The sequence below is a fragment of the Anopheles stephensi genome, chromosome 3, assembly GCF_013141755.1.
Source record: "Anopheles stephensi strain Indian chromosome 3, UCI_ANSTEP_V1.0, whole genome shotgun sequence".
In the NCBI taxonomy this organism is placed as follows: Eukaryota; Metazoa; Arthropoda; class Insecta; order Diptera; family Culicidae; genus Anopheles; species Anopheles stephensi.
The window spans coordinates 12056597-12079275 of NC_050203.1; the positions used below are offsets into that span (position 1 = coordinate 12056597).

The 22679-nt window shown below is 43.9% G+C and overlaps 2 protein-coding genes across 2 annotated transcripts; both read right to left on the minus strand.

Moving 5' to 3' along the window:
* Nucleotides 1-5929: 5929 nt before the first annotated feature.
* On the minus strand, nucleotides 5930-6892 carry LOC118514212 (dynactin subunit 6). The gene is made up of 2 exons (XM_036060908.1): nucleotides 6755-6892; nucleotides 5930-6680 (listed from the first exon to the last, which is right to left on the minus strand). Exons 1-2 carry the CDS (start codon nucleotides 6772-6774, stop codon nucleotides 6119-6121), a joined length of 582 nt encoding a protein of 193 aa, XP_035916801.1. The 5' UTR covers nucleotides 6775-6892; the 3' UTR covers nucleotides 5930-6118.
* A 197-nt stretch (nucleotides 6893-7089) lies between these two features.
* LOC118514209 (polypeptide N-acetylgalactosaminyltransferase 1) lies at nucleotides 7090-22672 on the minus strand. Its single transcript, XM_036060902.1, has 5 exons — nucleotides 20314-22672; nucleotides 9885-10098; nucleotides 9498-9808; nucleotides 9303-9408; nucleotides 7090-9236 (listed from the first exon to the last, which is right to left on the minus strand). The coding sequence occupies exons 1-5, from the start codon at nucleotides 21021-21023 to the stop codon at nucleotides 8712-8714; spliced, it is 1866 nt and encodes a 621-aa protein (XP_035916795.1). The 5' UTR covers nucleotides 21024-22672; the 3' UTR covers nucleotides 7090-8711.
* Between the last annotated feature and the right edge of the window lie 7 nt (nucleotides 22673-22679).

Below are 22679 nucleotides of genomic sequence, written 5' to 3' on the forward strand. Positions count from 1 at the left end.
GAATCGTGAACTAGAATTATCAGCTATTTGCAGGGCTTTTGGACATTGCGTGCGTGCTTAATTTTTGATTTATTTGATCAGCTCAAAATTATTTACGACAAAGAACTGGTTAGAGTACAGCACATTTTAAAGTACATTTTTGTGTATTCTTTCACGAGCATTTGGCGCACTAGAAAGCGGGTAAAAATATTTTTTGAGGTAAGAAAACGAGATTTTGTACACTGTTTTACTAATCATTCTTTCTTCCTTCCCGCAAAAAATTGACTTCACCAAAGCTTTATTTGCGATCCTTTAGGATATTGTTTAGTTAAGGTCTCCCACTAAGAGGTGGCGCTTTCTGTAGGAACCCAACAGAAGTGTCAAACACGTTGGTTGCTTGGATGCAATACAAACAACCATTCGACAGTTGGACACTGAAGAGTAAACACGTGGTTATTTTTTCAATTGCACCGTTAGAAACGCCTAACGCATATACCGCAAGCGAAAGTGAACACGTTCCATATCCTTGTTGCTAAGCGAGAAATTTCTTCAGTCGATACCAGTGAAAAAATAGGAAGCAAAAGAGAGAAGTTTTCTTAAGAAAGATGAGGGTCAAAGACCCTGGCGGGGGCATCCCCGTTGGAAATCAGTTCGATATTCTGACTGACTTAGGTGAACCTAGGCGGAAATATGGAAAAACATCAAACATGACCGCCAGCCTTAGAAACCAAGTGGTTGAAGAAGAGAAAGTACTCATAATGGAGTCTGTATCAGAGGGCAAGGACCTAACAAAATGTAACCCTTTCTTATTGCAAAAAATTATTGAAAACGCTCTCGGATGCAAACCAGAGCAAGTGAGCCGAGTACGTGGTGGAAAACTATTAATTAAAGTGAAAAACGAAAATCTGGCAGAAAAAGCTGAAAGAATTAAAAAAATTCCAGACACTAACGGAAATATCGAAGTGAAAGTGTACGAACATCCAACACTGAATACCACAAAAGGTGTAATTCGTTGCCCGGACATCGAATTTATGTCGGAAGAGGAAATCCTTTCGGGACTAAAAGATCAAAAAGTGACGGAAGTGAACATAATGAAAAGAAAAGTGGAAAATGTGTTAAGAAACACCAAAACGGCGATACTTACGTTCAACACAACAAGAGTGCCACGATCAGTGGATTTCGGGTTCTACCCTCTGCTCGTCGATCTATACATCCCCAAACCAATGCGCTGTGCCACGTGCTTAAAAATCGGTCACACAAAAAAATGGTGTAAAGGTGAACGTACATGTGCCAACTGCAGTTTACCGGCGCATGAAGAGGTATGTGTTATCACTAAGTGCGTATCGTGTGGTGACAACCACAATACATTAGACAAAGACTGCCCTATATACATAGATGAAACGGAGATACAGAAGATAAAGACGATTAACCGAATCACATACAAAGAAGCAAGAGCCATCAGACGTAGACAGTGTCCTACGCCACCAAAAAAATTCACTTCAACGAATATGACATACGCAAAGACGACACAAAATAACGCAACAAATATCGAACAAAACACACAGACAAAAACACAGAACAAAGAAATCACTCCTACAGACAGAAAGAAAACAGACAAAACAGAACAAATAACAACACAGAACATAACACGCCAACAGACAATAATGGAAACAGAAGAACCAACAACATCCAAAACAAACGACACATTAAAACCAATTACAAAAAATTATCAAAAAATTATCAAAACACAGGATGGGACTACAGTCACATCAAGATCGCTCTCAATAGATGATGAGATCATCTTTCACTGCAAAAAAACTGACGAGCAAAAACCATCCTAAAAAAAAAAAAAAAAAATTGTACGAAAAAAAAACAACAACAAACAATAAATAAATCAATAACAAAAATATACTAGAAAAAAAGGAAAACTGCCACACAAGACGGTCCCTTGCACGATTTAAAAGAGCTGAAAATAATGCAAGCAAACATTCAAGGACTCATAAAAAACAATGATGAACTGAAAAAAATTATATCAGACGAGAACATAGACGTTGTGTGCCTACAAGAGACGTGGCTTAAAGAAGACACTACAAAAGAGATAAAAATCCCAAATTACCACCACATATACCAAACCAGAGAAGACGGCTACGGAGGTAGCAGTATTATAATCAACAAAAAATTCAAATTCGAGCTTTTGCATATACATCACTCAAGTAATTTTATACAAACGGTGGGCATAAAGATAAAAATATTAAACTTGGTAGTAGTATCGACTTACGTAAAACCAACAACGCCAAAGACATTTTATAATATAATTTTAACCAAAATACTAGATCTAGCAAAAAGACATAGCAAAATCATTGTAGTAGGAGACTTCAATGCCCACCACAGAATATGGGGTAATCATTTCAATGATACAAAAGGTTCAATAACAATCAATGAAATAAACTCCTCAGACATGATCTTAATTAATAACAAAGAACCAACTTTTATAAGCAGTGATCCTAACAAAAGGGATACCGCAATCGACCTAACAATCGTGTCACCAGACATAGTACAAGAAACGCGCAGAATAGTTTGTGATCAACACATAGGTAACAGTGGACATAAATTAATCTACACCTTTATCCAAGAACCCACAATCCCGACCAACAACAAAATCATTAACAAAGCTCTAGTAGAAGAACAAATCCGTCAATTAAAAGTCATGGAACACACCACCATGGCCAGTATTGCTAAAGACATCAAAAAGATAATAAAAAATAATACAAGAAATTGCAATTATACCCCAAAATCGTGGTGGACGGAGGAACTTAAAATAGCGTGGGAAAAGAAAAACGAAAGTAGGAAAAAATTTAACACGAACAAAACCCTGGAAAATCATATCGAATTTAAAAAGGATTTAGCAAAGTTTAAACTCCTCAAAAAATAGAAAAACGAAAAAATTTTGAAAAATGGTTAGATAAAGTAAACACTGACACCACCAGCACTGAATTATGGAACATTATCAACAAATGCCATGGGAAAAAAGGTTGTAAGCAATACTCTAATCTCATAAACTCCAGCCATCAAAATGCCAAAAAATTCCTTAAAATAAATTTCCCAATTCCTAAACACACAACAAACAACTTCATGAGGACACCACTCCTATACGATTCAGAAATAAAACTTTTAAATCTTGACAAATGGCACAAAATACTAAAATCAAAAAATAATACTACACCAGGGGTTGATGGCATTACATATGATACACTCAAAATCCTAAATGATGAGATGGCATTGAAAATAATAGAAGAAATCAACGCAATGTACCGAGAGGGAAAGGTACCTCATAGACTAAAAAGAATCAAAATAATCGCAATCGGCAAAATCGGAAAAGACCTAAATGAAATTACAAATTTTAGGCCAATAGCACTATTAATGACAATTTTAAAAGTAGCAAACACAGCCGTACTGTCAAGAATTACAGACTACCTGGAAAAGCATTTACTTCTGCCGGAAACCAGCTTTGGCTTTCGCAAAAATAGATCGACCACAGATATGATTGACTTGCTAATCAACACCATAACGGGAAACAATAGAAAAAAAAAATACACTGGTGTGGTTTTTATAGATGTTAAAAACGCGTACAATAGTGTATTATCGAATGAGCTTACAGCAATAATGCAATCCCTAACGATAACTAACGATGTTATTGCTTGGATTAGCAGCTTTCTCAAAAACAGAAGCTTAGAAATATCCGTTGATGGCGAAACAATCAAGAGAAGAGTGTCGAACGGGCTCCCACAGGGGGATGTCCTCTCCCCGACACTCTTCAACATATACACCAGCAGTTGCCATGACATAAATATGGGAAAAATTAAACTACTACAATACGCAGACGATTTTGTCATTATCGAAACCGGACTCACACAAAATGCCGTGGAAAATTCTATACAAAGATCCCTTAATTGGTTGACACTCAAACTAAAAGAACTGAATCTTGAAATCAACCCCCAAAAATGTACATATATGACTTTCCCAAAAAACAATTTCAACGTAAACATACAAACAGCAGGACGTTATATACAGAAAACCAAAGAACACAGATTCTTGGGAGTCACAATAGACAGCCAATTAAAATTTCATCAACATTTGGAGAATCAAAAAAGTAAAGCTACAAAAAGGTTAAACGCTATTAAAACAATTTGCAATTTTAGAAATCATATAGATCCTGAAAAGGCCATACAAGTACATAGGGCACTAATCCGCGGAAGCATGGAATATGGCATTGGTTTTAGCTTAAATGCCACAAAAACAAAACTTAAAACCATAGACACCATACTAAATCAGTCTCTAAGAAGAGTGACAGGGTGCACAAAGACCACCCCCACAAATACTCTTTATGCCATTGCAGCAGAGATCCCATTTGCAATCAGAAGTAAATATCTAGTCGCCAAACAGCTTGTCAAGACGGTAGCATATCCCTCAAAAAACATGCTAATCCTAAACAAAGTACCTGATTCAAATAATATTCTTAAATTATCTGCTACAGAAAAAATATACAAGGAAAATCAAGAAATTCTAAGCATAGTATCTAAAATAAGTTTTAACTATCTAAACAATAATTACCAATACATAAATGTAAGGGAAAATGTACCGGGTTTGACCGAAAAAAAAAACAACTGCAACCCCTTATTGGTGAAACAACTCAGTATTGAGATGATAAACTCAAACAAAGCTAAGCTCAAAATATTCACAGACGGCAGCAAAAATAGCAATGGCTGTGGAATAGGAATATACGTTATTAAGGAAAAGGAAATAGAAGAAAAACTAGCCTTTAAACTACAAAATGAAGTATCGGTATGCACAACAGAGTTGTATGCAATAAAAAAGGCTCTAGAGTACGCAGTCCTCCAAAGAATTAGAAAACCCACCATATATACAGACAGTAAATCGGCCTGTATCCTAATAAAGCAAGCCACAGAATATCAGTACACAGATGATATCATAAGTAGAATTATTAACAACTGCGAGTACTTAGAGGCAACCATACAATGGATCCCCAGCCACGTAAACATCGAGGGCAACGAAATAGTAGACGAATTGGCTAAGGAAGGGACTAGAAGCAATCTAATAATTAACAATAGGATACGTTTTAAGGACGCTATAGCAAAACTACAAGAAAAAACGAGACAAGAAACGGATAGATGGTACACGGATATGTGTGTAACTAAAGGAAAAAAATTTGAGAAATACCAGTCAAAAATTGAAAAAAAAATGTGGCATCACAAAATGAAACTATCGCCTAGAGACATAAAAATAATTAACAGACTGATCGCGGGACACGATTACAGCAACTACTGGCTACAAAAATTCAAAGTCATAGAAGATGGTATATGCAGAACCTGCAATATCCCAGACACTGGACGACATAGAATTTTCCATTGCATCAGGTTTGAAACAGAAAGAACGAAAGACAAAATACCAGTAGAAGAAGCTTTCATCAACAGTTGGAAAGCTAAACAAACACAGGTAATCCAAAAAGTTTTAAACTTTATACAAGCAAACAAAATCAAATTCTAGATCTAAAGAAGACAGAACAGAATGGACCAGAAAAGGGAAGGAAACGAAAAAAGCATAAAGAACAGAAGTAGCAAGTGTAAACAGACTTATGACAGGCTCGAGCACACGAAGTGTCAAGCATGGGAAGAGCAATCAACACCAACATAAAAATCTCAAAAAACAATATCGAAATAATGCAGGAAACAGTGGAAAAAAATAGGGACATATGACCTTAGTAGTCGGTCCACATACCTAGAGGTCTTTGTGTACACAAGCTCACGAAGTAGCACGGAAGGGCCCAGGAAGCTGGACTTCTGTGCCGAATCGTGAAACACCTCGACAGAAGAAGAAGAAGAAGAAGAATACAAACAACCTACACATATCTTCTAATATCTCTTCCTGTAGCTTCATTTCGATAAATATGTAAGGAAACGCTAATTTTATTATAATAGTGTTGAATTGCACTTTCAACTCGCTGCGAAACGATTACACACACATTTTCACACAAAAGTAAGTAAATTAAATTAGCCAATGGAACAAAAGTGTGCTAAATGGAACGGAACTGTAAAGGAATTTCTGGTAAAAGCCCATGCTTCTAAACTTGTGCCCGTGCCTTCTTTGGATCATAGTTAGCCTTCCGGAGATGGTGATAGTTCGGCAGTATCTTACGCAGATAGTCCAGCTGTATCATCTGCGTCTTTTGCTTGTCCATCGCTTCCCGCTGCATACACTGGGTCTCGTACACGATCGTTTTGTCTGCCAGCGTTTGCTTGCCGGCCAGCAGACATCCGGCCCCGATAACGCACCCATTGCCCACCGTTACATCGGCCGCCACGTAGCTCTTGCACTCGAACACGTTCCGCTCACCGATCGACAGTGCCTCCACCGTACAGCCCACCTCGAACACATTGTCCGGTCCGATGATTAGCGGCTTGGCGGTACCTTCCTCCGTCAGCTGCCCGTAGTCCGGGTGGTCTTTCGGTATGCGGTACCGTATCGTGGCGTACTCTTCCACGATACAGTTTTCACCCAGCACGATCGGTCCCGATTCGGCTATGATGGTCGAGCAGGGGTGGATGACACAGCCGGAACTGATCGTGATGTCACCCTGCAGGTTGTTATCCTCGCACACTATCGACCGGGGCATGATTTTGAAGCTAAAATTTGCGTCAGCACCGATCGGGTTTGTTACACCAAGGCCTAAGCGAATCTTCCATCATCAATTACTTACTCGTTTCGTGTGATATTCATGTTCCTGCTCGGTTTGATTTGCAGACGGCAGCCCTGGGACCAAAGGAAAACAGTAAATAAAGGTTTGTTGTTAATCGAGCTCGTAGCTGTCAAAATCAGTTGTCAAATCGAATGCTAGTGCAGGGCTCTTCAGTACGTTGTATCCCACACCGAATTATTCCATCCCAAACGGCGAGAGAAATTGAATAAGAGAGACAGAGAGAGAGAGAGAGAGAGGAAAAGACTGTAATGGTTCTTACATTGATTGTAGAAGAAAAGTATTGTTACGTGGGTGCAGCATCCCTTATTAAAACACACACAAAAAAAGCAGAAAAGTATATTTTTAAACAAATAGTTTATTGTAACAATGTTTTTGCTTTTACCCCCAATATTCCTGTACACCAGTCTCCAGTTTCGCGGCGCCCGTCGTCTGGCACCGCTTTCATTACGCTTTTGTATAATGTACAATTTTCACATACTGTTTTTCTCACCCGCTGCCTTCACTTCTTGCGCATCTGATTAACGCGTGTGGATGCTTTTCCTTTACGTTTCACACGATCGAGGAGTAGAACATTGAGCAGAAAAAAAGTCGTACTCCATCCTTCTCATGACGTTCGTTTTAAAAACAATTCCTGTCAATAGCGATAGCGCTTCCGATTCCGTTTTCGTTTTGCTTAAGCAGTAGTTTCATATAGGAACGCACCGGTTGCGTGAAACAAAAAGCACATTTGGCATTGTAGTGATGGCGCATTTTGGCAGTACCCAAGCAAGCTAGCACGCACGCTTCTGCTCCGGCAAACATACATAAATAACTCTATTATCTTCAACCCCCGTCAGTAGGATCGTCCTGTTTATCGGTGCTGCAATTCGGTCTTCGTACTTCGCAGCATTTGCATTTTCACCACGTGTAACCACCGGTGGCACTAGTTTGTTGTTTTTAATCTTAAGTTCTGTGGCACTTTTGAGTTCTGTTTCACATTCAAATCGGCACGGCATCTGTGTTGTTCTGTGTTGGATTTTTCTTATCCGAATTGTGCTACTGAATTGCGTCCACCATTGGCTGTAAGTACTCGTCGTTGCCGATTGCTCAACTTTTCTTCTGGCGTTTAATTACCTAGCTGTGATGCATTGTTGACACCCTCGGGACAGGCTCGTGTTCGTGCGTGATGTAAAAAAAATGGTACGAAACATCAATATCGGCGGTACAGTAAAAAAGTCCTTGTCAATAATTAACTCTACCGCGGTTTTGCAACGTTCAACCGACTCAAAAAAGCTAACGGTACGGTTAAACGGACAAGTCAATTCTTGGGAAGGAATGATTTTGCGTTTTTGCATTTTAGCCCCACTTTTTGGGATCATCATAATTGAGCGACAATTGGAAGCAATAGCTGCAATCGAAATAAGTCCTTACAAAATAATATCTGGTCCTTGAGCACGTGCCTCAAGGTCCGCTTTTCGATCAATTCCACATAATTTATACATTTTGCACATCTGGTTCTATTTGGCCGACCGACGATCGTTGCTTACTATGATCGGTTTTGATAAACTACCTAGCGAGTTGCTTAGCTTTCTACCATAGCAACCATTCCGTTGGTAACAACAACACAATCGTTTAATTGTTATCTCTTTCTTACCGACCTCTAAAGAGCTGTCTTCTTTCTATATATCCCTTCTATAAGAACTTAGCCTTCTGATATTACCTTGCTTTCTGTTATGTGATGTCGCACGTACGTCAATATCCTAGATGTTAAGCTTGGTTTTTTGTTTTGCTACGTTAGTATCAACCTTAACGAGGTATTATTGTTTTGCTTCCAGTCGAAGTACTCTTACGGTTTACTGCTAGTCCAGGATTGGTGGACCATAATGTAGATTGAAGATTTCCAGTTGGTTGTGCGACACACGCACACATATAAACACACAGTTAGCAAAAGAGAGGTTGGATGCCCTCTCCACACTACTCACTGATGCTGAAATTCCCACTTTTGTGTCTTGATGCCAGGATGACACGTTGCCACATGGACGTAACTTTTCGTCGACAGATCGCTACTGTCCAGGCACAGTCCCGACTGCTTATGGCGCAGCTGCCGATGCTCGGTAAACTCCCACGTGTCGTCGATATCGTCGTCGTCGATGCACGGTATCATGACCACAAACTTCGATTCCGACTTGCTGGCCTGTACCGTCGCGCAGCTACGCTCGTTACGCAGCACGCTGCGTTTCGTGAGCGAAAACAGCTGCGACGCCGACACTTCCGGCTTGAAGCAGGTGTAAATGCCAAGGTTCCAAGGTTTTTCGGCATTTTGCTGGAGCGTGTCGAGGCAAAGATTTTCCGCCTGCGACGCTAGCCGGCCGAAAGCGAGCACGTTGCGCGTTGGAATAAACTTCTCCGGGTACACGTTTTTCATGTACCAGTCGAAGCTTTTGCAGTGCAGCTTTTCGCGCAACACCTTCCGGTGCGTCACGTCGCCCAGTTCCGGATGGTCCTGAAAGAACGAAAATGGAAAGTTGATCATTGTGAAGCAGAGGGCCAAGGCACCACCATTTCTTACCCTCAGATCTGGCCGGTTTAGGTACAGCAGCTCTACATAATCGTCCATCCAGACGATCGCCATCCGGACCGTGTTGATGCCGTGTGTATCACGATCATTGGGGAAGCTGCAAACGATAAGACGCAAAAAATGAGTTAAACGACTGTCCACCATATCCCTTTTGGCAGCCGTCGATCAGAAGAAAAAGCCACTCACGAGTAAGGATGAAAATCGCGGAAAATGTGGCCAATGCGGGAGCAAGGTATCGTTTCCAGCGTACCACCACACTGCCACACGCGGAACGACATTTCGAGATTCTCACCGCCCCAACCATCCATCTGCTCGTCGTAGCTGCCAATGTCCCAGAAGTAGTCGCGCGCAATCGCAAACAAACCGCCGGCCATGGTTGGGCTGTACGTGGGACAGATCTCCAGATCCTTCTCGGGACATTCGTGCTTCTGGCGCGCGCGTTCCCGCTTGGTCACATCATGCCAATCGAAGTGCCCGTCCCAGGTAAATCCACCGATCTGGAAACGTAAAGCGGGGAAGCACAGTTTAATGTGGGTGAAATTTGAAAAAAAATAAGATGGGTCTTTACTTTACCTGAAAATCGTTGTAATCGTTCGTGCTGTAGTAGAAGTTTTTTGCCTCGATCACATCAATGATCGGCACCAGGACGCTCGTCGGCGATTCCTTGATCCGCTCGAGCAACGGTTCCAGCCACTGCACCATACACTCGCAGTGCGCATCGAGGAAGACTAGTACGTCGGCCTTTGCCAGCCGGGCACCCGCTAACCGTGCCCGTATTAATCCGACACTGGGAGGAAAAGAAACGGGGGAATTGGGAAAAATAAATTATCGTAAATTTATCTTTAACGTTATCGAAACGGCAAAACTCATTAAGAGCGTAACCGTATCTGCTGCTGCTGGCATGCTTCTCACACACTTGACTCGAACAAGTGCAGCAACCAACCACCAGACTATTGTTTCTTTATGTGTGATAAATCCCGTACAAGAGGGCCTTCCTTTCGACATAACTCTCCAACTCCAACTGGCCCGCTCGACTTAAAGGGTAATAAATATCGCCCCCGGTGCATCTTAAATTTCGTTCCCGCATTTTCGCATAACCGAATTTATGTAATCGTGCAAGCTCTAGCTATTCCGTCGTGGTCCAGTGGCGCAGGTGGCAACAGGTTCACGCCTTGGCGGGAACCGAAAACAGGGCAGGATCCATCCTCACTCGCTCCGTTCCGATTCCATCTCTCGAGTGGTTCATTAATTTCACTTTCCTTATCCGCAGAGTAGGACCATTGTTGGTGGCCACTCCATTGGCAAGCGGTGGAATTGCTAGAGGTGCCATAAATCTCTACCCCATTTTTTCCTTGTTTGTTCGCTTTTGATGTCGACGTCACTCTTCCACAAGGCCTACTAATGACTCAATGCAAAGGTGCAGCAGCAAGAAGACTGCATGCGTGAAATGATTAGATTAGTGTGTGTGCAAATTCGTGCCTCCATCCTGGGAATATTCAACGGTGCAGCAAAACGCCACGTGTTTTCCCTGCTGTAGAGAAAATGGCCCTCAAAGTACAAATTGTCCACGGTGCACGAGCAGCGCAGCATCAGGAAAAGCTTCGGCTCCGGTGCTATTCAAAGATAATGCGAAATAAATTGGGCCCTGCTTTTGATTGGTTAATGCTACAGATCGGTGACTACAGTCACACATTACTTGGCTTTTTTACGAGGAAACGTTTAAAGCGCGCAATGATTAAGAAATCGATGGTTAATGGACCGACGTGTGTGACATTGTTAAAATGCGCTTTGTTAGTAATGGATAGCGATAGCAAATTACTGTAGCCAAGCTACACAGATTTCTTATTAATAAATCGTTGGTCTAATGGGTGAAAATGATCTTTTTCCCATCCACGATAACAATCGGCAATAAGCAACGTCAGGTTTCAAGCCAGGCTTTTAAAATGCTATCACAATCACGTTATATTTGCCCTAATTGAATGGCACAAAAAACACCAACTGGTTAAAAAAATTGGTCCCATGCATTACACCCCGCAATAACTGCAACTGAAACTCGTTCAACGGTTCAACGGCTGGGACCGAGCGACCTATTTAAATCGATATACATACTAAATTGCCAATTGACATCCAATCCGGTCCCAGCTACTTAACACGATCCTAACACAGCTGTACGCTTCAACGCGCCCATCCAATGGTACTCCTCATCGATGGGCCACCAGGACATGTTGAACGTTGATGCTACACAGTTACGGATTCCCTCCGGGTGGGTGAAAGTATCCGGTATAAAATGCTACTCATATTCTCGTTTGGGGAAATATAATGCTGGTGGGGGGGGGAGGGGGGGGGGGACCATGTTTTAATTGGCCAACGAGCGGGATATTGGATTGCCAAGGGATGTAATAAAAAGCTGCTGATTCACAGTGATTCGCAATGTGATCCTTTTTCCTCCAACTTTTCAACCTATTATGCTTGCTATCTAACTTGGTGTCGTGTAACGTATGATTTATACTACGAGTTGGGGCTTTAAGGAGTTAGGAGTTGGAAATCCCATCCGGTCCGTTCCTCCGTGGTGAATACGGACTATCCAAATATGCGGTATCTTATAAGTCTAGTAAGTCAGAAATGGCAGGTAAACTCATAAGGTCGTTAGGCCGAAGGAGGAGGAGGAGGAGGAGGAGGAGGAGGTACTTTAAGGTTTTTTTTTCTTCATCTTTCTTGGCCTAACGATCCTTTAGGTCATTCCTGCCAATTCTGGCTTACTAGACTTATTAATAGCCAGACCTCACTACGAGGGAACGGTCCGGGTGGGGTTTGGACCCCGGTCCTGTCGTGTGAAGGCCGTAGCCGTTGTTGCCACTTCCAACATTTCGCCCGACCATTTCGTCTGTATGGTCAATAAGATCCTGGACAAGATCGACATTGCTGTACAAAATCCCCACGCGGGACAAGCCATGTAAGTATGAGATGCAGATAATCATTCCAATCGAACGCCTGATAGTGATCTTGATCTTTCTGTCAATAGAAGAGATTCCCAGCATTCCCGAGCAGCTATAAATAATAATTTTGTTTGGGGGAAAAAATATCACTTCGAAGACGTTTTTCCGAATGACCCTGGATGATGGAATAGACAACTAATCGGTAAAGCCGCGAAAGGGCTGAAAGCTTGCGAAAATTTGTTTAATGGCTGCCTTAAGTTAGGTGTCGGCCACCTGTCGTAGGGCCGCCCGAGAAGAAGAGGAACTATTTAAAAAAAATGTATCTGTCAATAAAAGGGGAATTTAGAGAACTCTGAAGCATAATTCTTCTCATCAATTTGACTGACGGGTGTATGTAATACATACATACTATGTATTGCTTCTTCTTCTTCTTCTTTGGCATTACAACCTCGAGAGGTCTCGGCCTACCATTTCTGGCTTTCTGTGACTTAATTTTACCCGTAGAAAAGTAGTCAGGCCTGCATACGGGGAGGCGGTCTGGATGGGATTTGAATCCCGGTCCTGTCGTGTGAAGACCGGCGCCGCTGTCGCCTCGGCCACCGTACCGCCCCTATGTATTGCAGTATTTAAAAAATTGATAAAAAGCTTATTTTATCGCATTTCAACTACTGCATGACGCATTCGATGATACCGAACTCGCTAATCAGAGGTTTTATCTAAGATGCTTTATCGCCCAAAACCTGCGAGGATTAACGGACCGTACACGAACCTGGCGTTGTAAAGGTTCTCCTAACAATCTTTAAAGCTTTTAAAGAAGGTTTTATAACACCAAAGCAACGCTCACTCGCCGGATGAGACGACTGACATCTTTAGTGTGGTTTCACTCATTTTATCACCCCTTGGCAGTGTAGTTTTCTAGAAAGTGAAACCATAAACGCCACACAAAACTACTCTTTTCGCCGGTTCACACTTGCTAAAAGCGGTACACGCTTAAGGAAAAGTTTTTCCGTTTTTCACCCGACTCGAAACCATGGTGTCTTACAGACGGGAATGATGCGGGAGGAGTTGCATTTGGCAAAACATTGATGATGATGCTGTCCCACTGGCGGCGCAGAAATAGGGTACCGCGAGTCACCAAACAAGTTTGAAGCGAATCGGTGCTAAAAATTTACATTTTATCAACCGACCGACGGGTTAGCTTTTGCCGCCGGAGAATCTAGTTCGCTGCCGATCGTCCTCTCGATGCGAGACGATAGCGTCAATGATGATGATGCGGTTGGCATAATTAACCTTACACACATATTTACACATCCGCCACAGCAGAACATGGGGTCCTGTGGTGCTCTGCTTTTTGGACACCACGGACACGGCGAGAGAGAGAAAGACCGCGAAGGAATGCTCTGCTCTTCTGCTTTTTGGGGGGTGGTTAAGAGCTTTCTCTTTTACCGCACCCGGTTGTGGTTGTCGCCGGTATGCAAATTCTACCCGCCACCAAAGCACGTCCTTTGCCCCCCTCTCCCACACGGAGCAATTCAAGACCGACCGATGGACCGGTTCCATCAACTGGATGGACATGCACCGAAGGAAGAGCGAGTGGATCCATAAGCAGGGATGCAGGTAGAGGCTTCTTCGCCGCGCGATTGGGGACACGATTCTGCAACACTGTTGAAGCGGGGCAAGTTCTAGTAGTAGAAAGACGACCCCACCAATCAGCTCATGTCACCATGTCTTTCTAGCACGTATACCCCCCAAACGAACGATGAATTGGAAGCCATGGAAGCGACAAATAGCGATGCAGCAGCCTATGATCGTTCCCCGATCTCTCGATGTTGCAAGCAACACACAGTAGCTACGGATGGACGTGGAGGCCCAACGGGGAGAAGTGGGGCTGATGATTGATTGTTGTTCCGAACAGCACCATCAACAAAAGCAACACACAGCCATATGCCAAACGGTTGTGAATGCATTCCGCAATGTCCGCCAAGTTGATGGGGCATGAAACGAAACCGCGTATCTTCGTGGTCGATCATTAGTAGACGGAGCGTTTTGATGAGGTAGAAACTTCGACTGCGAGCGGAAACAGTTAAGAACAGCTTAAGGGTAAGGGGGTCGGGTCGGGAGAAGCCCAAAGCTTGTACGTGAAATGTGATCTTATGTACTTAATATTTGTATATGCCCAAGGAGGAATTGAAGGAAATTATTTGCCCAACAAATTTCTTGATTCTAGCACCTCGTTCACGCAATAAAATTTGAAATTAGAATGAAAATTTTTCTTCAACTAAGCCTTCCATTGAAGAAAAAGCTAAAAAGCTAGCATATTCGCTGCTCTTCTGCGAACCGAGAATTCTCCAAAACAGTTTACCGAAACATTTAAACAGCTGTTTCGTGGCGGCGCGTACATTGCCGGTTGCTCCACAACGTACACGTCGACACGTGTTCAGTTTTTTGGGGGAAAAAAAAATCCACATCTTAACTTGACCAAAATTGTGATCGTGATCGTAGTTGAAAGTTGACAATAATTTAATAAGCGTGTCCCTCGAGCGAGCACCCGTAAGCTGCAAATGCGTGAAACGAGGTCACGTGAACATCGGCTCGATCAACAAAATTCAAGGCGATCGACTTTTCGTGACACTCGGGAAAGATGTTCGTAACCTTTTTCAAACACATCGTTGAGTCACCATTCGTCTGCTCTCAGCGAAACACAGCTTTGTACTGTAAGTGTGCGTCGTGATCGCATTTGTTCCGAGTGCAGCAACGCCGCGATGCCGTTGAAGAGGATCAAACGGCATAGAACCGCGGCCGTGGAAACCGCAATTCCACCAAAAATTGAACACACAGTTTCGGTTTCGGTGGAGGACCGGTTTCAACGGTTGGATTTTGGTGTGCGTGCGCACGTCCACGAGTGTGATGAGAGGCAAACACACAGATTCGGTTGGGGAGGTGGGGGGGAGGTGGGGAGACACAGGGCGGACCGGTACCGAAATTTAAATATTTATGCTTATGAGAGTCAAGCTGCAGGCTTTCTTCCTCCTCTTCTTCAGTGAGGCGTTTGGTTGATCGAGAGCTTGAAAGCTGTCGCCAGCGTCTTTCGGGGGAAGCGTCTTTCGATTCAAGGTGTGTACCGAAAGGAATTATCGTCGACGTGGTTGTGGATGGCATTCTACGTGTAGACAGCGAGCTTCGCCAGCCGGTTGACTCATGCACTTTTGCATTCTTGTTCTTGAGTAGGCAGCGTAACAAATACGGTCGTCTAATGATGGATTAGCATTAGAAGAAAGGTAATGCAAAGCAAAACCTTATCGTAAATTAATGTACAAGAGAATACAGAAAAAAAGCTTTGAAAGTAAATATTATTTAAATCTACCATGCTTTTCATGTCACGTATCAAAACCTCTCAACTGGTCTAGAACAAACTCACGTTCTTGTCTATTGCGTGATGATAAGTTTTGAGCACCGAAAACATACATCCGCCTCAAGCATTAGAGACAAAACGATAACCAAAAAAAAAGCCATTTCCTTTCCAACGGTTTCAAATTCTTGCACGAATAGGCTTTCCCGAAAACAATTCTATCCACAACCGTTCGTGATAGCACGACAATGATCGTAAGGTCTTCTCCCTCACCAGGCTAACCATAACCTTATGCAATGTTACGGTTCGAAGACAGATATGAAATGGTTTGATGTATATCGTAAAACATTGAGTAACAAACAAAAAAGCGATAGTGTGTTGCCACTTGTCTACTACCGCTGCTGCTACCTCCAGTATCGCACATCAACACAATTGGAGCATTAAGCTGAGCTCTCAACGCCGGGCCGGGTGTTTAAGCTCCCTGGCCGCATGGTAATGTTGGTTGAATAATTCATTCATCGACACAAGGACCAGCGCCCAAAACCCAAGGGATGGATTGATGCGAAGCCATTGTGGGAAAAACGGAATGTGCGCTCACTAGCTGACAACAATTTGAGTCAACCAAAGAAAGAAAGAAAAAAAAATCCAAAAATTCACTTGGAGGGGTACGTGGGACATCGTCTTGTGACATGTTGCATTTTTTTTTTGGGGGGGCTTCAAAAATAATCTTAAAACAAATGTGCGTTTACCGTTCTCTCGCAACGCTCTTTCCTTGGTGAACGCAAACTCGGTGTCGTTAATTTGATGAGCAAAAGTGCAACGGTACGCGGACTTTTACTGCTATCCCCGGTTGCATACGCAGAAGTACCTTCAAACGCGCTGCAAAACAACAACGCTGCATATGCAGTGAAAGTGCACCGCAAAAAAAAATGACTTCCATTTTTCTTAAGAAACGCGGCCCATCATCAACGTGGCCCACCATAAGGTTACGTACGTAAAATGCCTCTTTTGTCAAGGTGCGCCAGCTTCGGGAGGAATTGTCCGAATGCAACCGTGCGCAAAGAAGAAGCGCCCGGTGCAACGCTGCGTGATGGTACGCGCGTACGAACGTGTCAGCAGATGAAGGTGAAATTTGACCACCAATTCCAATGGCTAACACCACTAGCCACAAAGCTTTTCACATAGGTCAGTTTTAAGCGTAGGCTAGAGAGTGGGCTGGGTTCATTAAACCTTGCCGGGAAATGCCGTGAAGAAAATTGGCAACAACGAGCCACAAAACGAACCCTAGACGTGAGAGGAAGTTTTGAGGAACAATGAGTGATACGGCACTCGGCACAAAACTGACCGAGCGAAGGGAGAGGAGAAAGGGTTGTTTTTTTGCTGAATTTTCTCACCTGTGGACTGTTCGACTAATGGCCCACAGGTAGGACTGTCCCGAAAATAAATTTACATTTATAAAAACCCTTCTGAGGGGTTTTACACAAGCAGATCGAGAAGATCATCTTCCACACCACATTCCAGGTTTAACGAAAACCGGACCGGGGGAAATCTAATAATGAGGAACGAAAATTAAATCCTAACAAAACGGTTCACTTTCGTGCGTCTGCTTGACGGTGTGTAATACTCTGCGGTCGACTTAGCGGATTTCAATTTAAAAAACAAAAAATCCCCCTGAAACGGCGCACACATCATATGCCGTGCGGTTCATTGTTGTGCTACTAGCAAGAATCGGCAAAAGCATAGCAACAACAATAATTTCCGTTCGAGTGTGGAGCTTCCTTCAACGCTCTATCCCGCTCTCGTGTCCGGGAGACTGCCAGCAAGCAGCTTTGGGAGAAACTTTAAACCTCAACCCTTGCCTGCCTCGAGCCCATCAGCTTTGTGTGTAAATTATTGATAATTTCCAACACGACCCTCATTCCGGGGCCACCAGGAAGAGCGGGGCCGAAACCGGTGGGATGAATCACGATTGGAACGATTGGCAGACGGAGCGAACACTTTCACTGGCGATCGGGCGTTCCAGCCGTACGCTTTGCTGGACGCTGGTCCAAGCCATCCGATCCGACGGGGGAGATTTCTTTTTGGAGGTCCACAGTTTAAGAAGGCGGCTAGAGCTTAGCTTTTGCTTTACTTTCCATGCTCAAACAAAACGGTCGAACGGTTGTACGTGGCGAACCACGATCGTGCCATATGTTGTGTGTCAGTCCAACCCAGCAAAGAACAATAGCTACTCGCAAGCGTACGCTGGACACATTAGTTTTGGTGTTAGTTTTCTTCCCCTTAAAAAATACGGACCGTAATTTCCCATTACGATGGGTGATAAAGGAAAATATATTCTATTGCACCGGTCGATTATCGATGGAACGAAAAGATCACCCCCCCCCCCCCCTTTTTTGGCTATTCGAACCATTCGCTCGAAGAAAGTCGGGGAAAACTGAGGGGAAAACAGGTGCATGCTTTTGTACATGATGATTAAAAATCTGTACCGGCTGTTTGAAGTAGAAACACGCACGAGTAAAGGAAAAGGCAAGCATACCGGAGCATGTATGTGTAACAGCAAACATACACACAAGCAACAAAATTCTTGGATCAATTATAGTTTGCAAAGCAATAGTGTAAGGTAAAAACAGTATGTGGCACAAATCAGTTAGGTTAAGCCAAATCATTAAAAGGGTTGGATCTACAACGTGGATTCAGCCAGCACCTTCCGAGCAATCAAATCAAATAAATGAACTTAATTGCTAGTTATATTAAGGCCTCATAAATCACTGCTGCTGTTGACTCAATAATAGGAGCATAACTAACGATTGAGGATCACTCACATGATCGTTAGTAATGTTTCGTTTTAATCATGATTGCATTTAAAAAATTTTGAGGGAAATCCTACTATTGATTGCCTTAACGTTTCTATTTAAGCAATAGGTGGTCTTATGGCAATAGGCAGGCATATTGGGCTGCCGATCGTTAGGGTTTAGTTATTAGATGATTGAAAAACAACCTCTTACTGAGTTTTCTCCGTGATCGACAACATATCAGCTTCTAGTAAGATTTACTGGTGCAATTAACGTTCATTCCCGGCTACAAAACGTAATGAAGCTTACCGAATCAAGCTACTAACAAGCAATTACTATCCATTTCCATTCCACGCACAGCCGCACCTAAATATTACAGCTAAAAGCTTTTTGAATCACTTAACATAACTCCACAATTAATTAACCTTTGGTGGTCGATGCGAAGCAGAAGCGTGTTTTCTAAAGAAGGGAAATTAGTGTCGGTATCAACCTATCGATAAAAGTTCAAACAGTAGCGAAACGCACACACACAACACACAACAAAGTACCTTAAATAATCAATTCAACCACCGGCCAACAATTGCTTAACACCGGCAGTAAATGTTTATCTTATCGTAGTTTTAATTCACTTTACTTCCATCACCCGAGGAGCGAGCGATCCGATCGCACCCTTAGTGCGCGTGGTAAGCGCTAGAAAATTAGCTCCATTAAGCAACGGTTTCTTGTAGGCTCGCTCGGCCGGACCTGAAGGAAAAGCCCCTGGTCTAGGTCTAGCAGAAGCGCGAAAGAGATTACTAAAGCGTTAAGAAGCTAAAGCCACAGCCGGCGGCAATGGGGATGACGATCGCGATTCGTTGTTGAAGCCAGCGGTCCGAAACGGTACAGCCGCCCAGCCGGTCCGTTCTAGACGTGTGTGAGGCAATAACAAACATTTGGAGAAGGCCGCTTTCCCTACAACGAGCCACACGCCCTTACAACAACACCGCCAGTATGCAGTGGAGTGCGTGTACGTTGATCTTTCGCTTTTCTACCCCCACGCCAACAAGTTCCAACAACAGCGGACCTAGATCCCGATGGATTGTCCCGAAAAAAAACTAAGACTAAAACGAGCGAAAGACTTGGCCCAATGCCAATGAACGAGGAGACGAACGGTGTGTTTGAATGTGCTTCTTTAGGGGATGAAAAGAAGCGAACGAGCACTGCTGAAGCACGACAACGTAGTGTGTAGGGAGTGATTTTTTGGACGAGTTCTTGCCAGAGAACCAATGAACATCGGCGCGGTGGGGAGCAATTGAGGGAGGGAAATCGCACATCAAAAAGTTGATGAACTTTTGGAACCAAAGGGCAATAGGGCCACACTTGGCAGACACGAAGCGATCTTGGAAAAACATTTTTAAATTATTTCACCTTGTAACATCATCAACTAATCCAATGGCCGTATTTAAAAGCCGAAACGAAGGGCAAAAGTAATCCAATCGTTTTAAAGAAGGAAATACCTTAGTAAACTTAATCCAAACAACATAAAACAACCTGCCAGTTTTGGTGGTTGCGGGAAAAAGCGAGCCAAAGGTGCCAGTGACCACTCCAGTGGACGGTGGGGAAGAACGGAAGTCAACCAACAAGCGGACGGAAAATCCAATCTTCAGTACGTTTGCGGTGTATAGAACTTGCAAAGAAACCGACCGACTGGATTGACATCACACACAACACGCAGACCACATAACCCCGGAACTAAGTGCGTGCGTGTGTGTTTCGGCGTGAGTTTTGTGGCGTGGAGTGACGTGAAATGAGTCAACTTCGTGTGCGCAAACCACCCGATACGTGTCCATCCGTTCAAGCGCGTGCGCTTGCCACTCTTTCTGTGCGTGTGTGTGTGTTCTTCTTTTGTCCGGTCGTTCCGGAGCCAATCATGATCAGACACCTACCGTTGTCGTTGCCGGAGCACCTTCACCTTCGCCGGGAGCCGGGTCCGGACGTAGTAGTCGAGCTTTCCCTTCAGCTCCACGTTGGTGCTACCGTCGTCGACCAGAATGATCTCACGCAGCAGCCGCCCATCGGCCGTATTCAGCACGCTGTGCACCGTACGCAGCAGCACCGAGTAAGGCTCGTTGTAGAAGATGATGATGACGCTCGTCGACGGTAGGCTGTTCAGATCGTAGTGTTTCCGCTTGCAGGCCGGATGTCGCCCGTCCGGCGGTGTGCGATTGTAGCTCAAGTGTTCGCTCAGCTCTTCGTTTAGCGCTATCGTGGCCAATTGCTTTTCACCTATTTCCTTCGCATCGCCGGTCAGCTCAACGCCCTCCCCGTTATTGCCAAGCCCGGGTCGCTGTTTCGCAAGGTCAGCCAACACTAACCGCTCGAACAGTGCATCACCAGTCTGGACGGGCAGTAGGTTGCCCTTGTTGAGGGATCCACCATTTGCCGCTGCTTCTGCAGCCGCCAGCAGCTCCAACCCGTTCGCATGCTGTCCTATCTGTGGTAACGGTTTGGCCTGCTCGAGGCTCGAACTCCCGAGGGAGTTTGGTGAACCGTTTAGGTTCTTGAAGTAGAACAACACGAACAGCCCGAGCACCAGCAGCAGTCCAACACGCGTGTACAAATTGCGCCGTATGCTGAGCCCGCCGCGAAAGAACATCGTTCCTATCGCCGCCTTCCGGGTCCGCTCACTGAAACGATACCGCTACACCACCACGCCACTCTTGCTCTCTCGGTCAGCTACGGTGGCAACGAGATGCGTTGTTCCTTTCGTCCTCCACAATCATCGAGACATTCGGCGTTTCGCGGTGTTGCTTCCGGGTGCTGTTTCTCAATCCTGAGGGTTGCTAAACGCTGCCAATTCCTTTCTGCGCTCTTCTTCTTCGACGTTGGACAAAACAAATCCAAAAAGAAACGCCACTCAAAGATGAAACAAAATTCGATCCAATTCAGCTGCTTGACATTTCGATCAATCGGCAAGCCGGGGCTTTTTCTACAGACGAGTAGGCTGTGTGTTTGTGTATACTTTTGGCAGATGTTCAGAATTCTATCAACAAAGTCGTAGCAGTCGTGTGGTCGTGTGTCGGGGGATGATTATCGCATCTATATTGCTCTCCCTCTTCACACAGCCTCCACGGACAGGGCCGTTTTATTTGTTCCGTCGTTATTGTTTACGTTTGCTTCAGCATTACTTCGATAAGGATGCTGTTGAATGTGGCGCTTCGCTGTCGAGATGCAACTCCCAGTTGGTGTATGTGTGTGAGTGTGCTACCAACAAAACTTCCTTTCTCCTGGCTGTTTCAAGGACGGATGCACAAGCGCATTGGAGGGGCAATTACCATAACACCTGTCGAAGGAAGCGCTGGAATTTCCGATGAGCAAAGCAAACCGGGGTTGGGCCCGGTTGGAACAAGGGCAAGGGAAAGATAATGTTGAACTGGACACACTGAACCACCTATCATGGGTGAGTAAATAATTCCGGAAATCAAACGTTATCGCGTTTCACTAATAGGAACGAAATGCACACTTCCTTCACACACTATCACGATGCACGATTGCCACTACTGATGCACTTTTGTACACACACAAAAAAAACCTATTAAAACTATTTCGAACCGAAGCCAACAATTTTCTAATCTGTACGAGATGAATGTGACTTTCGACCGCAGGAAGAACTTTGCTATCACTTGTTGGTTGTCTCGCGGTGTGTGTCGCTGTCGGCTTGCCTCAAGAAGAACTTCACTTCGTTCCGAGCGGCTTGTGACTCCAAGAAAACGGGTTTTCTTGGCCCACCACCAACCGTGTAAAACCGCTTCACACACGTTTATCGCACACCGTAGCAGCAGAACGCGTGAGCCACCCGCGAGCTATACCTCCGTCCCGAGCGGAGTCGAAAAATTGTTTGAACAATGAAGCAACTGACAGAGAACCACCAACCAACCAACCCTCCGAAATATAAACAAACCCACCTTCGATTAGTGCGCGGTTACACGGTTGCGGAAACAGGCCTTAAGTTGCTTTCGGAAAGATAGCTCTTTTGTTTCACACTCGATTTGTAATGTTGGTTAGTTGATTGAAGAGTATCCGCATTTAATAGCATATAAATAATAAAACATGTAAAAAGGTGCAACATTTCTAATTTTTCTCACATGCTTTTCGCGCGCAGAATGAGAAGAGCGCAAAACGCACCCTGTAGCGAAAATTGGTTTCTGGGTACATTTGACACATGTCAGATTTGTTGTTGCTGATTCAAATTGCGGGTTGTACGCAGCTCAGAATAACCGGTGCATGTTGTAAGTATTTTGGACTGCAAAAC

Coding starts and splice junctions, on each gene's coding strand:
- LOC118514212 (XM_036060908.1), bottom strand. CDS start 6,774: ATGAATATCACACGAAACGA. Junction 6,681..6,754: donor ATGAATATCACACGAAACGA/GTAAGTAATTGA, acceptor CGCAAATTTTAG/CTTCAAAATCATGCCCCGGT.
- LOC118514209 (XM_036060902.1), bottom strand. CDS start 21,023: ATGTTCTTTCGCGGCGGGCTCAGCATACGGCGCAATTTGTACACGCGT. Junction 9,809..9,884: donor ACGATTACAACGATTTTCAG/GTAAAGTAAAGA, acceptor TTACGTTTCCAG/ATCGGTGGATTTACCTGGGA. Junction 9,409..9,497: donor CGCGATTTTCATCCTTACTC/GTGAGTGGCTTT, acceptor TATCGTTTGCAG/CTTCCCCAATGATCGTGATA.